At 38.6% G+C, this 20,097-nt stretch overlaps 1 protein-coding gene across 1 annotated transcript; it reads left to right on the plus strand.

Annotated features, from left to right (window-relative positions):
- LOC109226401 (cytochrome P450 704B1) lies at positions 3,425 to 6,190 on the plus strand. The gene is made up of 6 exons (XM_019391176.1): positions 3,425 to 3,703; positions 3,980 to 4,195; positions 4,271 to 4,558; positions 4,646 to 5,032; positions 5,126 to 5,326; positions 5,855 to 6,190. The coding sequence occupies exons 1-6, from the start codon at positions 3,425 to 3,427 to the stop codon at positions 6,032 to 6,034; spliced, it is 1,551 nt and encodes a 516-aa protein (XP_019246721.1). The 3' UTR covers positions 6,035 to 6,190.

The following is a 20,097-nucleotide window of genomic DNA, read 5'->3' on the forward strand; positions in this document are numbered from 1 at the left end:
TATAATGGGTAATTGAAAGAAAGTAGATTAAGGTCACTTACCAAAGAAATTAGGAAGAAAATCTCTTGGGAGGATCGCCTCTAAGGTGTTTAGGGTTGAGAATTTTGAAAGAATGAGCTAAAATCCCGTCTACCTCAACTTTTCGCCAGCTGCAGATGTCGCAATTGCGAACATCATAATTGCGAGAAAGAGGTCGCAAATGCGAACTCCTCTCAGAAGCCCAGTCATCGCAAATGCGAACCCCAAGCCCTCACAAATGCGGACCACCTCTTCACAAATGCGATGATTTCCAATAAACATGCTGACTCGCAAATGCGACTCTACCTTCGCAAAAGCGAAAATAGCAAGTTCGCAAATGCGAACTTTTACCTTGCAAATGTGAGACTCCCCAGCCCAGGCTCGCAAATGGCGAAGCTTTGTTCGCAGAAGCGAGACTCGCGTATGCGAGACCTGCAATAGAACACCAGTAACAAAAGAGGTATCAACTATTCTACCATGTCCGAAATCACTTCGTGGCCTATTCGAAACTCACCTGAGCCTTCGGGGCTCCCTAACCAACATGCACACAAGTCCAAAAGGCTCACACTAACTCGCTCGCACGGTCAAAATACCAAAATAATACCTAGAAAATAAAACTTAAGAAAGACGTCCAAATCACACCAAATCAACTCCGATTTGTACCAAAATTTTGCAGAAAAGTCTTAAATACAGTAATGAACCTATACCAAGCCCCGGAACTAAAATACGGACCAGTAGCAACAAAGGCAAATATCGGTCAAACTTAAAATTTCTTTAAACCTTTAAACTTAAAATTTTCAACAAATTGCGATAAATTAAGCTAGGGACCTCCGAATTCAATTCCGGGCATACGCTCAAGTCTCATATCCCAAAATTCAGACCAAAACCCGATTACCCATTCACCCCCGAGTCCGGTTATGTAATTTATTTCAAAATCCGACCTCAATTCGAGGTCTAAATTACAAATTTTCAAAAATCCCTAATTCTACCCAAATCCCCAATTTCTACCATGAAACTCTTAGATTTAATGATGAAAACTTAGAAAATGTAATGACTAATTGAAAGAAAGAAGATTAATTTCACTTACCAAAGAAATTAGGAAGAAAAGCTCTTGGGAGAATCACCTCTAAGGTGCTTAGGGTTGAGAATTTGAAAGAATGAGCTAAATTCCGTCTATGTCAACTTTTACCCAGCTGCGGATGTCGCAATTGCGATATTTTGTTCGCAATTGCGAGAAAGAAGTCGCAAATGCCAACTCCTCTCAGAAGCCCAGTCCTCGCAAATGTGATGTTTTGGTCGCAAATGCGAACCCCAAGCCCTCGCAATTGCGGACTACCTCTTCGCAAATACGAAGATTGCCAATAAACATGCTGAGTCGAACATGCGACTCTGCCTTTGCAAAAGCGGAAATAGCAAGTGCGAGACTCCCCCAGTTAGCCCAGGATCGCAAACACGAAGCTTTGTTTGTAGAAGCAAGGCTCGCAAATGCGAGCCAAATCTCGCAAATGCGAGATATGCAACAGAACACCGGTAAAAAAAGAGGTATCAGCTATTCTACCAAGTCCGAAATCACTCCGCGGCCTATCTGAAACTCACCCGAGCCCTTGGGGCCCCCAACCCAACATGCACACAATTCCAAAAACCTCATACGAACTCTCGCGCGCGATCAAAGCGCCAAAATAACACCTAGAACTATGAATCGGACACCAAAATGAATGAAATTCTCAATAAAGCTTAAGAACATTCATTTAAACAACCGAACATTCGAATGACGTCAAACCAAATCCGTTTGTACCTAATTTTGCAGACAAGTCTTGAAATAGTAATGAGCCTATACCAAGACCCGGAATCAAAATCCAGACCCGGTAGCTACAAAGTCAAAAATCGGTCAAACTTGAAATTTCTTTAAACCTTTAAACTTCAAGTTTTCAACAAATTGCGATAAATCAAGCTAGGGACCTCCGAATTCAATTCCGGGCATACACTCAAGTCTCATATCACGATACGGACCCACCCAGACCGTCAAAACACAAATCCGGGTCCGTTTCCTCAAAATATTGACCGAAGCCAACTTAAATAAATTTTTAAGGCACGATTTCACATTTTAATAAATTTTTTGCATAAAAGCCTTCCAAAAAATGACACTGGCTGTGCACGAAAATCGAGGAAGATTAAAAGAAAAAATTTGGGGTTTCAAAATACCGTATTAAAGGTTCAAGCTCTAGATGACATATCGGGTCATCACAACTGAATATACAATGCTCTATTTTTTGTGTATAACGTTCGAAAAAACATGCTAACTAATTGTGTTGGTAATGAGACATGTTAGAATTGATTTTGTTGAGTTATATTAGGAGTATATCATGCTAATTAATCCTTTTTGCGTTATTAGATAGCTGGATAGACATATTTTTAAAGTGATTGTTGTTACTCTATTCATGTATACATGGCGCGAATAAAACAATATATAGTCGCGTACAGTTGGACTCCCCTGTGTTTTAGGAAATTTTTGCCACTGTATTCATGAATGCAGTAGCGCGAATACACTACCGTAACAACTGAATAATAGCTATAGAAAGTAATTATGTATATAGTAGCTATAGGAAGTTAATAGCCACTCAACAATAGTGATTTATAAAAATTCCTTTTTCCTTAATAAGCGTTGGGTGATACTAACAGGAGAAGAGAACGGTACGTCGAAAAGTCAAACTTTACGCTTATAGAATACAAAATAGTAAACAAAAAGAATTTAATCTCAAAAGATGTCATAAATTAAAATGACACCTAGTTGAATTATAAAAGTTTATACATTTATTATTTATCAAGCACCATGTGTAAATAAGTTTTTTTTTCCTTTTTCCTTTTTTCCAAATAGTAACTCTATGAACAATTTACTAGTCAAATATATGTAATAATGCCGTAGGTGTGCATAAAATTGGTTTAACTATAAGCAAGATTAGCTTACATAAAATTATACTGACCTTCAAAAAAATGGTTACATGAACATAGTTTTGGATTTTTTGGTTTCTGTCTTTCTGGCCCCAGTCCTCGACTAATCCGGATTCATACGGTATAAGGCCTTTTAAAAAGAGAAGCATTCTGTATCAGGATTTTCATGATTTGAAGCCAAAACATTTATTTAAGTGTCAACGGATCGTATCTATCCCACCGCAACCCTAATTGGTAATATAGGTTTGGTCGTAGACACAAAGAACGTGCAATATTTTCACAGCATGCAAAGACTGTTGACAATTTTGTAGAAAGTTCACAAGTAACCTATGCATGAACCACTTTTAACCCTCCATATCTATAAGAATAACACACTATTTTCACAAAGAATCAACAAACCCCTTTTTCAACCATATTTCCATTTCTCATAGCTCATGAACAAGAACAACACAACAACATGGAAATATTAACGTTGTTTGTTTGCTTGGTTTTGTCATGGATCTTCATCCATGGATTGAGGCAGCAGAAGAATAGGAAAGGCCCCATACACTGGCCTATTATTGGGGCAGGATTGGAACAGTGGGTGAATTTTGATCGAATGCATGATTGGTTGGTCAAGTATTTGGCCCAATCCCCAACTGTTGTTGTCCCAACGTGGTCTACAACTTATACTTACATTGCTCATCCAGATAATGTCGAACATGTTCTCAAAACTAACTTTGATAATTATCCAAAGGTCTGTGTTCTTTCTTTTTTCTTTTTATTTTTTTCTTCATAATTCTCTCATCATTATTCAGTCAAATTTGGACGACAGAACTAGGAGTATGGATTTTATCTCTTGGGGAGGATATCTAAATTAAAGGGATAATTTGTAAAAATAAAATAGCACCGGTTGGATAATACATATTTGTCCCTCACTATTTATGTAAATAAGGATTGGTTCTTGTTTGTACATACAGTATATGATTTTAGTCTAGCATGAGAATGAATGATCGGTTTTGTTTTGGGACAGGGTGAAGCGTACCATTCATATATGGAAGTTTTGCTTGGCGATGGCATCTTTAATGTGGATGGTGAACTTTGGAGGAAACAAAGGAAGACTGCTAGCTTTGAATTTGCTTCAAAAAACTTAAGGGATTTCAACACTGTAGTTTTTAGGGACTATAGCCTTAAACTCTTTAACATTCTAATTCAAGCTTCTTTCAACGATAAGGAAGTAGACATGCAGGTAAGTTGAATTCTCTTGGACATGAAATACAATGTTTATTATTAATTGTTGCTAAACAACACATTCTTTTTACAGGATCTGTTGATGAGAATGACTCTTGACTCAATATGTAAGGTGGGATTTGGTGTAGAAATAGGTACATTGGACGCTAATTTACCAGAAAATAGCTTTGCACAAGCATTTGATGCTGCAAATGTTATCGTGACACTGCGATTTATCGACCCTTTGTGGAGGATCAAGAAATTTCTCAACATAGGATCAGAAGCTATCCTTGATCAGAGTATTAAAACAGTTGATGATTTCACATATTCTGTCATAAGAAAAAGGAAGGCAGAGATAGAAACAGCTCCAACCAATGAGAAAGTAAGCTCATAGGAACAATTTTAGCTAAATAACTACTAAGTCTTTTAATTAGCATGCTGATTTCTTTATGATTTTTAACATAACCAGATTAAGCAAGACATATTATCAAGATTCATTGAGCTAGGAAAAGACCCTGAGAACAATATGACTGATAAAAGCCTGAGGGACATTGTCCTGAATTTTGTCATAGCGGGTCGTGATACAACTGCAACAACTCTATCTTGGGCTATATACATAATCATGACTCACGAACACGTAGCAGAGAAGCTGTACGCAGAACTGAAATCGTTGGAAGAAGTCCGAGCTAAAGAAGAGAATGTGTCGTTGCATCACTATGACGCGGAGGATCCTGAATCAGTTAATCAGAGAGCAATCCAATTTGCAGGGCTTCTTAATTATGATTCATTGGGAAAATTGTACTACTTGCATGCTGTCATTACAGAAACTCTTAGGTTGTACCCCGCCGTTCCTCAGGTTAGTATACCTGATTTTTGTTGCATAAAGCAGAGAAAATTATGTGCACATTCTTGTCAATTGGTCACTAGTCATATTTTTTAATTCATATAGGATCCTAAGGGAATATTGGAAGATGATGTATTACCAGATGGAACAAAGTTAAAGGCTGGAGGAATGGTGACTTATGTACCTTACTCTATGGGCAGAATGGAATACAACTGGGGTTCTGATGCAGTTTTATTCAATCCTGATAGATGGCTCAAAGATGGAGTTTTCCAAAATGCATCTCCATTCAAATTCACTGCTTTTCAGGTATATGTAATAAATTAAGTCTACGGCCGTAGCAGAGATTAGAACACAAATATAAACATAATCTTGAGTTGGGGTTAGATATACATACCGTTCAACTCCATTGATTCAATAGCAATAGCAAACGATGATTAAGTCTGAGACCAGCTTCCATCGTCCAATAGCTATCACGCTTTTAAAAATTCCAAGAGAACTCAACTGATGGGACGTCAACCACTACACAACGTATTCAAGAAAAAATATGCTAGGGTTTTCTGATAGCTAGGGAAAGGGAGGTTGGCCTCTATTTGTAGAGAGTGGCTACCCATCTCGCAAATAGTTATTGGGCCTCTTATTTAATCCACCGCTTGGGCAACGTCATTATCTGTTCAGGCTATAACTAATTAACGTAATTCCAAAATCTTAACGGTATAAAACAGAATATAGAACGATATTTTGCACGAAAATTTGTTTATATATACTAGCAATCTAAAGCTGCAAAATGCATGATCTATTTGAATAGCTCATTCGTTGTATGTCATGATTTTGTAGGGAGGGCCAAGAATATGCCTTGGAAAAGACTCAGCATATCTTCAGATGAAGATGGCACTTGCAATTTTGTGTCGGTTCTATAAATTCAAGTTGGTGGCAGGGCATCAAGTGAAGTACAGGATGATGACCATTTTATCAATGGCACATGGACTAAAGCTTACAGTTTCAGTACGATCTTGAAATCCAAATGTGAACATCACATGCATCATGTAAATGTTTTCTGCTGGCTCTACCATGTAACGGTTATATATATAGATTTTAATTGCGAATTGTAAGTAACTTATATAGTTAAAATAAAGTCTTTCTTGGAATCAGAACAAATGAAAGAATGTCACTACAGATTCATCATTACATCTTTTTTGTTTTTTTTTTTTCCTACATGAGTTTAATTATTTTGTCATTGGCCAAAGGCGTTGCTACAGAAACTATTGCTCAGGATTCCTTTCCATATTTGTGAGACCATACAGTCATGTTGATAAGTTAAATAGTGGATACACTAACCACATTAATACAAGTTAATTACGACATGTTATGAATTCGGAAGTGAATTTTCTTTTTTGTTTATCGTCTGTTATTCGAGTCACTGGCCCGACTAATTTGGATTAGCATCGAGTAAGACCACTATGGGGGTAATGCTATCAAAAAGTTCTTTATTCCCAAGGCTCAAACCCGATATTTCTGGTTAAGAGTGGAGGGATATTTCCAACTATCCCACAACACATCTCGGTGATAAGTCAAAGATGAATGTGATCTTATTATGTATATGTTTTAGGTGAATTTGATATGCAATATTTTGCTCTTCATAAACAATGTTTAAGGTAGGCTTGTACGTTAATATATTCTGTGAGATTATATTGTAAACTATTCAATCAAATTATTTATTATTTAAAATAAATACCAGTTACCTAGTTGATGAGTTTGCTACTAATAGAGAAATATTCCATCCAAAAGTGACTATAAGTTTTTGTTTGATAGAGTTTTTATATGTGCAATTTGCTCACCACAAACATTTTCAGTCTTCACTGCCCTTATGGCATCGTTAAAAAGACATTCATATTTTTCTATATAACACTACAAACAGCACCAAGAAAATCTAGCAATGGTTCTAATGAAATACCCACACACACACACGTGTATATATATATATAAAATGTTCTGAAGAACATAAAGGATTAAAATACTCCATACCTGTCAAAGTTGTTCTTTTTTTCGTTTCTCGTAGGCATATTAGACGAACTCTTCGGCTAACTCGTAGATCATAGTCATCGTAGATCCAACATGTGAATATGAGAAAGAAACCTAGCCAAAGACAACTTGCCGATTTTCATATATAATATACACAAGTCTCATTTTCTTTTTCTTTTTCTAGAGAACAAAGATAGAAAAATATAATCTCATTCTTCTTTATTCGAAATTGTAATTGCACAGAAAGAGATTAGCTTAGCGGCAAGTCATCCTTGGCTGCACTTCACATCCATCATAGCCACATGCAAGACCTATGATGACAGCACGCATAAACACAACAAAAATTCACATGTCGAAGCTAAATAGAGCTTCTTAATTAACATGAATACATGAAAAGATCCCCTCTGATGTATGCCGTACTTGTCCTCGAACAATGGGCATATGAATTGAGTATTTATTAAAGAAACAAGAAAAAAGTAAATACCTTATGTGTTTCATTTTACATAATATGGAATTAGTTGATATGTTCAAAACCGAATATATCTTTCTATATATTTAGAAACTCTTTAGCTTTAAATTTTTTATTTTATTCCTAATGACATACTTTTGTAAATATAGTAACGTCCTTGCATATTTAAGACAAAATGTTATGACATTTATTTATTGCCAATAGAGTTATTTTTTTAGGATCTTTTCAGGTAAAGATAAATCTGAACGAAAACACTGTTCAAAATCCGGAAAAATACTCCAGTATAATATACTGGAGTTCTAGTATAATATATCGGTCCAGCATAATATACTAGAGATTGGAGCACCGGTGCTCCAATCTCCAGTATATTATACTGGAACTTTCCGCGTGTTGTTGTTCCAGCATAATATGCTGGAAATTCATACACAGGTGCACCAATTTCCAGTATATTATGCTGAAACTTTCCGTGCTGCAGCAAATAGTGGCTATTTTTCAATGACTTTGCAAATGCTAAATGGCTAGCCCGTGCTATTTTTACTATTTTTCCTAGTCGGTATACATAGATTATACACTGATTTTATAGATTAAGCGGTTGAAAGTGCGGCTATTTAGGTTAATTCTTCTATTTTTTGTTGTATACATATTCAACTTATGTGTCAACATTAATATTTCTTTGTTAAATTCCGTGCTCAATCAAATACATTCATTACGATGAAATGACGGAGTAGTAAAATACAAATAAGGTTTCTATTAAGTGAGTAACAGAAAGACTTGGTACAACGTGTGATGATGTTAAAGAGTAGGCCTGTGTAGCGTACTTCCTATTCTTGGAAATGAGAGGTGTGCTCAGAGAAGTATAAGCTGACCATTTCTGAATCTGATCAAGAATGAACCAATGGCAAGAAATGGGAAGGTATCAACCAGATATGCTTTAGAAAGGAAATTCACACGATGAAATCCTTATATATGAAGTCATATATGGTTAGCAACATGTGATAAGAGACAGAATTTTTCGACTCCTTAGTCAGGAAGAATGTGTTTGTGAGCTGGATATTATCTTCTCATCCAATCTTTATTTGATTTTATGAAAGGACCACGTATTATTACCAAATATCTTACCCTTTCGAATTGTTGAATGGACCAAAATAGAAAAGGTGAACACTGAGCAGTTTTGAATATATACATCCATTTCTCAAAGTTCGAAATTTTCAGATTAGTGTGAAAAAAAAAAGTGTTTTAAGCAACGAAACAGATTTCTTTGACAGGGTTAAACTTTAAAGTCAGTGTACTCAAGGATAGAAAGATTGAATTTTGATTATTTTTTCCCCTTTTATAAAAAATGTGAGGTGCTTTACACACACGCCACATCACTACCACGTCAGCGCCACATTAGAGCCACGTCAGAAATTATCCAAATTTTGATTTTTTATCCTTTTCGGTTCTTTTTGTCTATTCACATTTTTTAAATACCTCTTTATTTAAGACTGTTGGAAACTAAGCGTCCACCAGACTGTATAGAGAACCAGGTTCTCTATGAGTTTCTACTGAAAATACTAATGAACTGAAAATACTAATGAACCAACTAACTACTGAACCAATATGTATATGAGACACCGGATAAGTTCCTACTGTATGGAGAACCAGATTCTCTATCAGCTCCCACTGTAAGCAACAGACTGTAAAACCAACCAGTATAGGGAATCAGGTTCTCTAATTGTTCCACAGTAGCTCGGTAGTAAGTAAAGAACATAGAGGATTTTTACGTGGAAAAATCTCAACTCAAGGGGACAAAAATCACGACCTACATTTGTAGGCTTTCAACTTCACTAACTTGTAAACCCCTATTACAAGCCACTTTGTAATGACTCTATTACACAGGATTCAACTAACTTGTGGTACTCTCACCACAAGCCACTTTGTGACTCTCTAGTTACAAAGACTTTAACTAACTTGTGATACTCTCACCACAAGCCACTTTGTGACTCTCTAGTTACAAAGACTTTAACTAACTTGTGATAATCTCACCACAAGTCACTTTGTAATAACTCTATTACAAAGACTTTAATCACTCTAACTTGTAATAACACTATTACAAGCCACTTTGTAATAACTCTATTACAAAGGCTTTACAACTCGACTAACTCTAGCCAAGACACACACTTAGAGGGTTTGTGATTTTGGGTTTCCTAAAACACGGCTTCTATGAAAGAAAGATAGGAGTTACAATGAAGAACAAATAACAAAGACTCAACAAACCTAAGGACTTAAGATATCTTCGATCTTGGATCAGGTCCTTGAGGTTGCAGCAGCTTTGTTCTTGAGAGAGGTTGTGGCAAGCACTTGAGAGAGTATTTTTGTTTCTGATTTTGCAAGTGTTAGAGAGGAATGTCTTGTGCCTTGCACCAGGTTTATAATACAAAAGACATCACCTTAGTGATGTCAAATCTTGGTTAGTACATGCCTCTTCTCAATGGGAAGTGACTGTTGCACTGTCTGCTGAACTGTTGCGTGTACAGTCGCAGGCAGTCACTTTCTGCAGTTGCTTTCCAGTTGTACAGTTGACTTATACTTCTGTCAGGGGAACACCAAGGTATCAGGTCCCTAATCTAGTTCCTGTGAGTCTAAAGGCACACTGCCCAGATTATCTTGAGTCGATTAACTTGAATGATTGTACCAGGCATGCTTCAGGTCCTTTATCTGGTTCTCTCATGAAGTAAGTTGTTTTACCTTCCTTGATTGTATTTATACGTGTGTGACATCACTTACAATGATGTAAGCAAGGTAGGTAAAAATCCTTCCATCGAAAGTTGACTGCTGCACTGTTCCTGTGCAGTAGCGTGTGCAGGCAGCAACTATATCTCTTGTACCGAAATCACAAATACAGTAAAGACAAGTCATAACTCAACAACTCCGATAGTTTTCACCTTAAGTCTTAACCAGCAAGCGTCAATCAAATAGTCAAACCCTTCAAGTGATAAGAGAGAAAATGTTTCGAAATATACTTCATTCGAATAAGTGTTCTTTTTAAAAAGAGTTCTTTCAAAATAAAGGCTTTTCGAATATAATCTTTTCAGATAGATAACCTTCGCATATCAGTCACCCTGTGACACCTTATCTCAAAATCATACAATACGGGTCTCAATACCTGAACCCTAACACTTGGCATCCTGTGCCCTGATCATACCTCCTGATCATACTGACAACTCACGTGCCCCAAAAGAGTCATTCTCACATGGAAGGCAAATAACAAGGGTGTGCGTCTATACTCAGAAATCTCAAGGAGTCTCCTATCCGATAAGGGTGATTAACCATGTGTATGCTTGTGCAAGCGTCCTAACATAGTTCATACCAACTAATAAGTACAAGGAATAGAACGAACAACACCTATAATGTTTACACATGGATAGGATCAATGAAAACATCAGCTCAGAACACAATGACTTTAATAGGGGATCTCCCAGGATATCGTCTCGTAGTCCCAAACGTAAATATGTGTGCTAGGGTTCTCTTAGTATCCCGAGGATCTCTTAGTATCCTCAATATATGTACTAGGGATCTCTTTGTATCCCGAGGATCTCTTGGTATCCTCAATATATGTGCTGGGTATCTCTTGGTATCCCGAGGATCTCTTGGTATCCTCAATATATGTGCTGGGGATCTCTTCGTATCCCGAGGATCTCTTGGTATCCTCAATACATGTGCTGGGGATCTCCCGAGTGCAGTCCCGTAGTCCCAAAAGTAAATATGCTGGGGGATCTCCCGGGTGCAGTCACGTAGTCCCAAAAGTAAATATGCAAGGGGATCTCCCGAAACACCGATTCCGTAGTCCCAAAGTAAACATGCAGCGCAACCAATAGAAACAACAGTCACAACACAATAGAAAGCTCGTACATCACCACAATACATAAAACAACAACAAATGACAATAATACAAGGTAAGACAAGTAAATCAACTTAAGGACTGTAAATCGCAAGGAAACAGCAGAACTAGCTCACAAGGAGTAACCACAGAAAAGAATGCTGGCATCAAGGGAACAGTTCAACAATGGGGAAACTAATATATAGCGACAATCCCACAATATAAAAGTCAATAACAAGGAAATCAACACGAGTCAAAGACTCCCAAATAAGGGCAAGTCAACAAGGACATAGGTTATCTAACTTCTATTAAGATTGGACAATTTCGAGGATATTCGACAATTCAATTAGGGGAAGATGATCTTAGCCTCACTTAAGACTAAACAATTTCAGGAGGGTCAATAAAAATTCTCAACTAAGATAAGCAACTATGAAAAGATAGCATGAAATTAGGAGAGGCAAAAATTCTTCGGTTAAATCAATTAGGAGCCAATTAGGCAATAATAGTGAATCATGAAGCAATTGATTCCAATTAAGCATGTAGAGGTGAAACAAATAAATAGGAAACTCAGTCATGTCAAGAACACATTCCTACACAGTGAATATAAAGACCTAAGAACCCTAAAAGGCCAATTCTTCCACAATTAAGTTCGAGCAAGCACTCGTCACCTCGCGTACACGAACTACAATCAACATAGAAAACTCAAATCCTAAGGGGAAGTCCCCCAAACAAGGTTAGGCAAGATACTTACCTCAAAGACGACACACCGATACTCTAAAATGCACTTCTTGGGTGAAAGATCTCCGGGCACCTCAAATCTAACCAAATTAACTTCAAAGCACAAATAAAACACATAAGAAACTATTCCGGATCATAAAGTCTCAATCTTTAATAAAATCCAAAAATCGATCCAAAACTCGACCCCCAGGCCCGCACCTCGGAACCCAACAAATTTTACAAAAATCGAATGCCCATTCCGATACGAGTTCAACCATACAAAATTTATCAAGTTCCGATACCATTTGGTCCCTCAAATCATGAAATTTTGTTTTGAAGATTTTCTTCAAAAACCAACATTTTCCCTAACTAAAAACACAATTAAAATGATAAAACAAAGACTAATTCATGTAATATATTTAAGTCTCAGTGAAGAACACTTACCCATTCGAATTATCTGAAGAACCCTCCAAGAATAGCTCAAATGGTGAAACCCTCGATTTTGGAATATATTCTGTCCGCCCAGGCATTTGTGCATCGCGAACGCGAAGGAAGGACCGGGTTCGCGAAGAAGAAAAGTTAAGGCTGCCCAGGTTGCTCATCACGAACGCGATGACGAGTTCGCGAACGCGGAAAAGAAGGGCAGGAACCTACGCGAACGCGTAGGGAGGGACGCAAACTCGAAGAAGGAAAATGTAGTGCTTCGCGAACGAGAAGTATTGAGCGCGAACGCGAAGTAGAATTTAGAGGTGGTCAGCAACAAGGCATCGCGAATGCAAAAGGCTTTTCACGATCGCGAAGGAGGATACCAGAAGCAAAAAACAACAGTTCCAAAAATTGGAAAAATGACCCGCGGCCCACCCGAAACACACCCGAGGCCCCCGGGACCCCGTCTAAACACACGAACAAGTCACATAACCTAACACGGACTCGCTCGAGGTTACGAATCACATTAAACAACGCCGAAACAATGAATCAAACCATAAATCGAACTTATGAACTTTCAAATCTTCAAATTTCTAAACTCGTGCCGAAACCTATCAAATCAATCCGGAATGACGCCAAATTTTGCAGACAACTCCAAAATGACATAACGGGGCTGTTCCAACTCTCAGAATCGCATTCCGACCCCGACATCGCAAAAATCAACTATGGGTCAAACTTCTCCATTTTCCAAACTTCAACTTTTCCAACTTTCGCCGAAATGCCTCAATTTACCCTACGGACCTCCAAATCTGAATCAGGACGCGCGCCTAAGTCCAAAATCACCATACGAAGCTGTTGGAATCATCAAAAATTTCCAATTCCGGTCAAATTCTCACCGTTCAAGCTTCCAAAACTAGAATCCTTCTTCCAATTCGACTCCGAATCATCCGTTAACTGAATGCAACCATGCACGCAAGTCGATACACATAATGTGAAGTTGTTCCAGACCTTACGCCGCTGAATGGAGAATAAATTCTCAAAACGACCGGTCGGGTCGTTACATTTCAATAATTCATAATATGACAATTTAAACAACTAAAGTACCAATGTCATCAATTATAGGGATCAAAAGAAGATAAGAATTCAAGGGAATTTGGAAGGAGTGAAAGACATGAATCACTGGGCAGGAGGAAAAGTAAGGGGCTAAGGCCTTGATGAGCTTATCCATTCGTTCATTTACTCTCCCTTGATCAATGATCATCTACTCTCTCAGTTCCTCCACCTGTTTCCTCAATATTTCATTCTCACCCTTCAACTTAGCATTCTATTCTGCCAAGGGTCCTCGAGGACCAGGTTCCCAACCTATCTGAGTAGGTTGAACCATCAATCAGATCACCAAGAATCTCCCCAAGCTTCGTCTCATCAAGAACAGACTCAGTCCCATGCACATATAGCATCATAGTATCACGTAAAACATAGAAGGTTTTACTTCTTCTTCAGAAACATTGGGACTTGGAGGAACAAAGAGGTGATTCTATTTTTGGACCTCAATAATATCGAGAAGTTCCTCATTTTTCAGCAATATCAGAGTCAACACTCTGCCTTACAGTACTTTTTGAGACTTCAAAGTCTTCTCCCTCCAAACCTAATGGCTCAACCTTAAGGAACCAGGTTCCTCACTTACACTACCCTATCAATCCCTGAGCAGCCATGTCTCCCTCTTTTTCTTCGCAATCTGTTTAGCCGTATCATCTGATGCATCTTTCTCAGCCGACCCCCTATTTTTTTTTTTTTTAATTCTTTCTCACAGGGAATCGGTCACACCACTTTATCATCTATCAGCCTACTTTTCTCAATCCTTTTTACTGGATCGGAAGTTTATTTAAACACAGAACTCAAAGAGAAAAAGATCATCATTAAAATTGACTTTATGAGAAGGACTTGAGGGATCAGGTCCCTCATTCAGTCCTCACATTTACCAATTTATCCATCCTTCAAGACTTCTACAAATCCAACAACAACTTCAGCCTCACGCTCTAGAATATTAGATCTACGTTGTTCCCTTTCAGTCAAACTTCTATCAAAATCTACCTAAGACTTCTTAAGGTTTTGATTCTGATGGAGTTAGGTTTTTGGAAAGTGAGAAAGTTGGGTTCACTTCTGGCATATTTGGAAAGGAGGATTATTTTGAGATAAGGTTGATTTTGGTTTTGAGGAAAAGAATTGCTTTTATTTGGGTGTAAGATAGAGAAGTGCCTTTTTGGGGCAACGGGTCAGTTCAGAAAAGGTTTAACATTTTGGACTTCAAAAGTTAGGAGGAGAGACAGGAGAAAGGCAGAAACAAATTAATGACATGACACTTCAGCAGCTTAAAGGGGCATATAAGTATTGAAGAGACTACTAACCTGAGTCACAGGAACCAGGTTCTGTGACGGTTTTTGAAACTTTTGAGCAAAGACTCCTAGAAGTGCAAAGTCACTCTTACTTGTTTTTGTCCCGAAACTGCCATATGTGTATACCTGTAACAGTATAGATTTGAGTTAGATATCGCCGAAAAACACTTTTTAGCATTGTACCTTTCCTTCTTAACATAGCCAATCATCGAGGGACCAGGTCCTTAGTTGAGCTTGATCAAACCCAACTCCGGATGATTTCTTTCAAAAAGTTCCCTACTCAGCGCTTTGGTGAAGATGTCTACTACCTGGTCCTCCGTCTTCCAGAACTTCATACAAATCGGAACCTTTTCAACATCATCCCTCAAAAAGTGATGTGCACGTCAATGCACTTTGTTCTCTTGTGTTGTACCGGGTTCAAGCTATAAATACACCAAAGTCTTCAAGATGTTGCTTGATCTGTAATAGTTGAGCACAACAAGAAGTAGCAACCACGTCCTCCGCTTTAGCAATAGAAAGAGTCACACAGTTTGTTTCTTTGTACCCCATGAGATCAAGCATGACCCCAGAGATGTGTCGTTCCAGATGTGCTTTTTCTATCCAGCAGATATTCAACATAATCAACATCAACATATCCTATTAAGTCAAGGTTATCTCCTGAGGGATAGTAGAGAACCAGGTCCTGCGTCCCTTTGAGATATCCTAGGATTCTCTTGGCAGAAGTGACCCTATGATACTAACTCACTTCCCATGAGTTATGCAAAGTCTTCACATTGAGAGTCAACTGTTGCTCCAAAGATGATGCCATCATCATAGATTTGCACAATGAGTAGGTTCCTTCCTCGTTTCTTCAGGAAAAGAATGTTGCCAATTTTCCCTCTTGTAAAGCCATTTTCTAGAAGGAATTTGACAACCTTTCACACCAAGCACGGGGAGCCTGGATCCTATAACAGTTCTGTCAGCAGGTCGTGGAACCAGGTTCCACATATTGTTCCTCTCAAGTTGACGGAGCTCTTCTTGTATAGCTGTAATCCAGTCAGCATCTTTCAATGCTTCCTGATATTCTTGGGCTCTATTTGAGAGAGAAAGGTTGAGAGGGCAAGTGAGTTTCTTGTCTTTGATCTGGTTTGAACTTCTCAGCAGCTGGAGTTCCATGTACAACATCCACAACTTGTTTTCTGCTTCAGATATTGTGATTGAGGGACCAGGTTCCTCTATGTCGGCTGGAGTCTCATCTTCAGTTCTGAGGAACAAGGTCCATGTAAATCTGGAGTAATCATCCATACTGACGAGAATATGTACCTCTTTCCTCCTCTACATGGCATCCTCATAGGTCCACATAGATCCATATGGAAGAGATCAAGTGGCCTTGAGATACTAACTTCCTTTTTGGACTTGAAAGAGGATCTGACTTGCATTCCTTTTACACATGCATCACACACCCTGTGATCCTTGAAGCTTGATTTGAGCAGACCATGAACCAGTCTTTCTTGACTAATTTGTTCAGCAGCATGAAACTTGCATGACCCAGCCTTCTGTGCAATAGCTCAGCATTATCATTAACAGCACTCAGACAGCCAAGATCCCCTTGTCACAGATTTGGGAAATACCCAGCAGAATCTCGTAGAGGACCAGGTACTCTACTATTCAATGGACTCATATTGTGCCCGATCCTTCCAACTCCAAGAATGTATCCCTTCTTGCCATTTTCAAAGGATACACTCCTTCCTTGCAGGGCCTTCAATGAAAGGAAATCATTTGTTCTTCCAGTTATGAGCTTCGAGCAATTGCTATCTATGTGCCACTGTTGACTGCTCCCTTTCACTGTTCCCTACACACTAAATCAATTATTAGACTTAGGAACCCAAGCCAGCTTGGGTCCCTTATAATGATAGAACGGGCGGATCAAACTTCTTTTTGCCCATGCAGGCAGCACATATTTTCTTTTCTGGGAACCAGGTTCCTCATCAGCACGCCTCTTTTCAACCAAAACTTTATTTTTCTGCAACGACTGAATTTTAACTTTACAGGAGTCCCTGTAATGAGAAAAGGGGTGAATGAGGGCTCTTTTGGTCCAAGCAGGCACTATACGTTTTTATGTGAAGGACCAGGTTCCGTAGCAGCAGTTACTTTTTCAGCAAAAACTTTATTTTTCTGTTGAGACTGAATTCTGACCTTACAGTATTCTTTAAAGTGCCCAGTGTTGCCACAGTGAGTGCAAAGCCAATTATCAAGTACAGTAACGTACTTGCTATGAGGGTTGTAGGGAGTCTTTTCCCTTTGGAAACCGATTCCCTGCCTGTTTCCCCTATTGTATGTGTACAAGGCAGTGATAGCATCAGAGGACCAGGTCCACTTGAGTGATTTTTCAAGATCACTGTTCACTCTACCTAGTTCTTCTTGAAGTTGTTTGTTTTTCTCAAGCTCAGCACACAGACTAGACTTCACTGAATTTAACTCACTTTCAAGCTTAATGTATGCCTCACTTGCAACTTTCTTAAGCTCACTCTCAAGCTTAAGTTGAGCCTCTCTAGCCACTTCCTCTCCCTCAGTGTTATCCATCCATTTTTTTGTTTGCCTTTTCAACAAGTTATGTTCTCTAGTTACTTCTTCCACTTGTTCCCTTAAATCTTCAATGTAAACTACCATATCATCCCTTTCTTGCTCAGTAGCTGCAATTTTCTCTACTAGAGTATTCTTTTCTTTGCTAAGGTTCTCTATGGTTTCCTTCAAGTCAACAACCACTACCATCAAATCATCTCTATATTGTTCAACATCTCCTAGCTCTATGATTAGGGCATCATTATCATTAACAAAACTATAATACGTATCAATTAGAATATTTGCTAATGACATTAATTTCTTCGAAGAGTAGGACTTCAGATTTCTCTGAACATCCCTGAAAGTTACCTCATCATTGTCATCCTCTTCATCCTCATCGGACTAAGCCGTTAATGCAAACAATGAATTATATTCCTTTGCTTTATTTTCCATTGCCATCATGGAGCTGCTTCCTGCATCTGGTTCCTCTTCTGATTCACTGAAGGAGTCTCCCCATGCAGCCAAAGCTTGCTTCACCTTATTTTCAGCAGAATCTCTTCTTTTGAATTTCCTGTCAGGGATCGGGTTCCTCTTAGCTGCTTCAACAATGTTGGTTTTGTAATGATCCTGCTTATGAAGAGGGCAGTCTTTAATGAAGTGTTCAGGCTTTCCACACTTATGACAGCAATCATTTCCTTTGAAATTACTGCTGGAACTTCCTTTCTTTGGGATCCCACCATTTTTACGAACTGTCTTCTGAAATCTTTGTGGTCTATTCGTTGATTGACTTTCCTCGAAGTTTGGTGGAGCAGCCATGTAGATCCTTTCTAGGTGTTAACCTTTTAGAAAGAACCTGCTCTGATACCAATTGTTGGAAACTAAGCGTCCACCAGACTGTATAGAGAACCAAGTTTCCACTAAAAATAATAATGAACCAAACTGTATAGCGATCTGGTCCTATATCAGTTCTCACAGTGCTAACTACTGAACCAATATGTAAATGAGACACAGGATAAGTTCCTACTGTATGGAGAACCAGATTCTCTATCAGCTCCCACTGTAAGCAACAGACTGTAAAACCAACCAGTATAGGGAATCAGGTTCTCTAATTGTTCCACAGTAGCTCGGCAGTAAGTAGAGAACACAGAGGATTTTTACGTGGAAAAATCCCAACTCAAGGGGACAAAAACCACGACCTACACTTGTAGGCTTTCAACTTCACTAACTTGTAAACCCCTATTACAAGCCACTTGTAATGACTCTATTACAAAGGATTCAACTAACTTGTGGTACTCTCACCACAATCCACTTTGTGACTCTCTAGTTACAAAGACTTTAACTAACTTGTGATACTCTCACCATAAGCCACTTTGTAATAACTCTATTACAAAGACGTTAATCACTCTAACTTGTAATAACACTATTACAAGCCACTTTGTAATAACTCTATTACAAAGGCTTTACAACTCGACTAACTCTAGCCAAGACACAAACTTAGAGGGTTTGTGATTTTGGGTTTCCTAAAACACGACTTCTAAGAAAGCAAGATAGGAGTTACAATAAAGAACAAATAATAAAGACTCAACAAACCTAAGGACTTAAGATATCTTCGATCTTGGATCAGGTCCTTGAGGTTGCAGCAGCTTTGTTCTTGAGAGAGGTTGTGGCAAGCACTTGAGAGAGTATTTTCGTTTCTGATTTTGCAAGTGTTAGAGAGGAATGTCTTGTGCGTTGCACCAGGTTTATACTACAAAAGACATCACCTTAGTGATGTCAAATCTTGGTTAGTACATGCCTCTTCTCAATGGGAAGTGACTGCTGCACTGTCTGCTGAACTGTTGCGTGTACAGTTGCAGGCAGTCACTTTCTGCAGTTGCTTTCCAGCTGTACAGTTGACTTATTCTTCTGTCAGGGGAACACCAAGGTATCAGGTCCCTAATCTGGTTCCTGTGAGTCTAAAGGCACACTGCCCAGACTATCTTGAGTCGATTAACATGAATGATTGTACCAGGCATGCTTTAGGTCCTTTATCTAGTTCTCTCATGAAGTAAGTTGTTTTACCTTCCTTGATTGTATTAATACGTGTGTGACATCACTTACAATGATGTAAGAAAGGTAGGTAAAAAGCCTACCATAGAAATTAGTTGACTGTTTACTGTTCCTCTGCAGTAGCGTGTGCAGGTAGCAACTTTCCTGCTGGAGAGTTGACTTCATACAATCTCCTTGGGAACTGGTAGGGACCTGTTCCCTCAGCGGTTCCTTCCACTCTGAAGAGTTGAGTTATATCCCACGTTGGATCCCAACCTGGAGCTTTGTGATCTCAAGGTCTTGTAAATGTGTAACAGGTTCCTTATCTGGTTCTGGATGGTAAGTTTGTTAGATCATCAAAACATAAAGTAAAGTACTTGTGCCCAAGGTACTTGTAACCTATCAATTTCCCCCTTTTTGATGACGACAAACTTAGAATTGATATTCCCCCTGAGAACCAGATCTCCACATTGTTCCCCTTACGAATGAGCCATATTCCCCATGAGATCCGAACCTAAGGAGCTGATCACAACTGGTTCCTCAAGACTGTTTGGCAAATCATCAAAACTCAAAGTTCCATAACTTATCAATTTCCCCCTTTTTGATGAATGACAAACCCAGAATT

The sequence above is a fragment of the Nicotiana attenuata genome, chromosome 5, assembly GCF_001879085.1.
Source record: "Nicotiana attenuata strain UT chromosome 5, NIATTr2, whole genome shotgun sequence".
Classification (NCBI taxonomy): Eukaryota; Viridiplantae; Streptophyta; class Magnoliopsida; order Solanales; family Solanaceae; genus Nicotiana; species Nicotiana attenuata.

Coding starts and splice junctions, on each gene's coding strand:
- LOC109226401 (XM_019391176.1), top strand. CDS start 3,425: ATGGAAATATTAACGTTGTTTGTTTGCTTGGTTTTGTCATGGATCTTC. Junction 3,704..3,979: donor ACTTTGATAATTATCCAAAG/GTCTGTGTTCTT, acceptor GTTTTGGGACAG/GGTGAAGCGTACCATTCATA. Junction 4,559..4,645: donor CAGCTCCAACCAATGAGAAA/GTAAGCTCATAG, acceptor TAACATAACCAG/ATTAAGCAAGACATATTATC.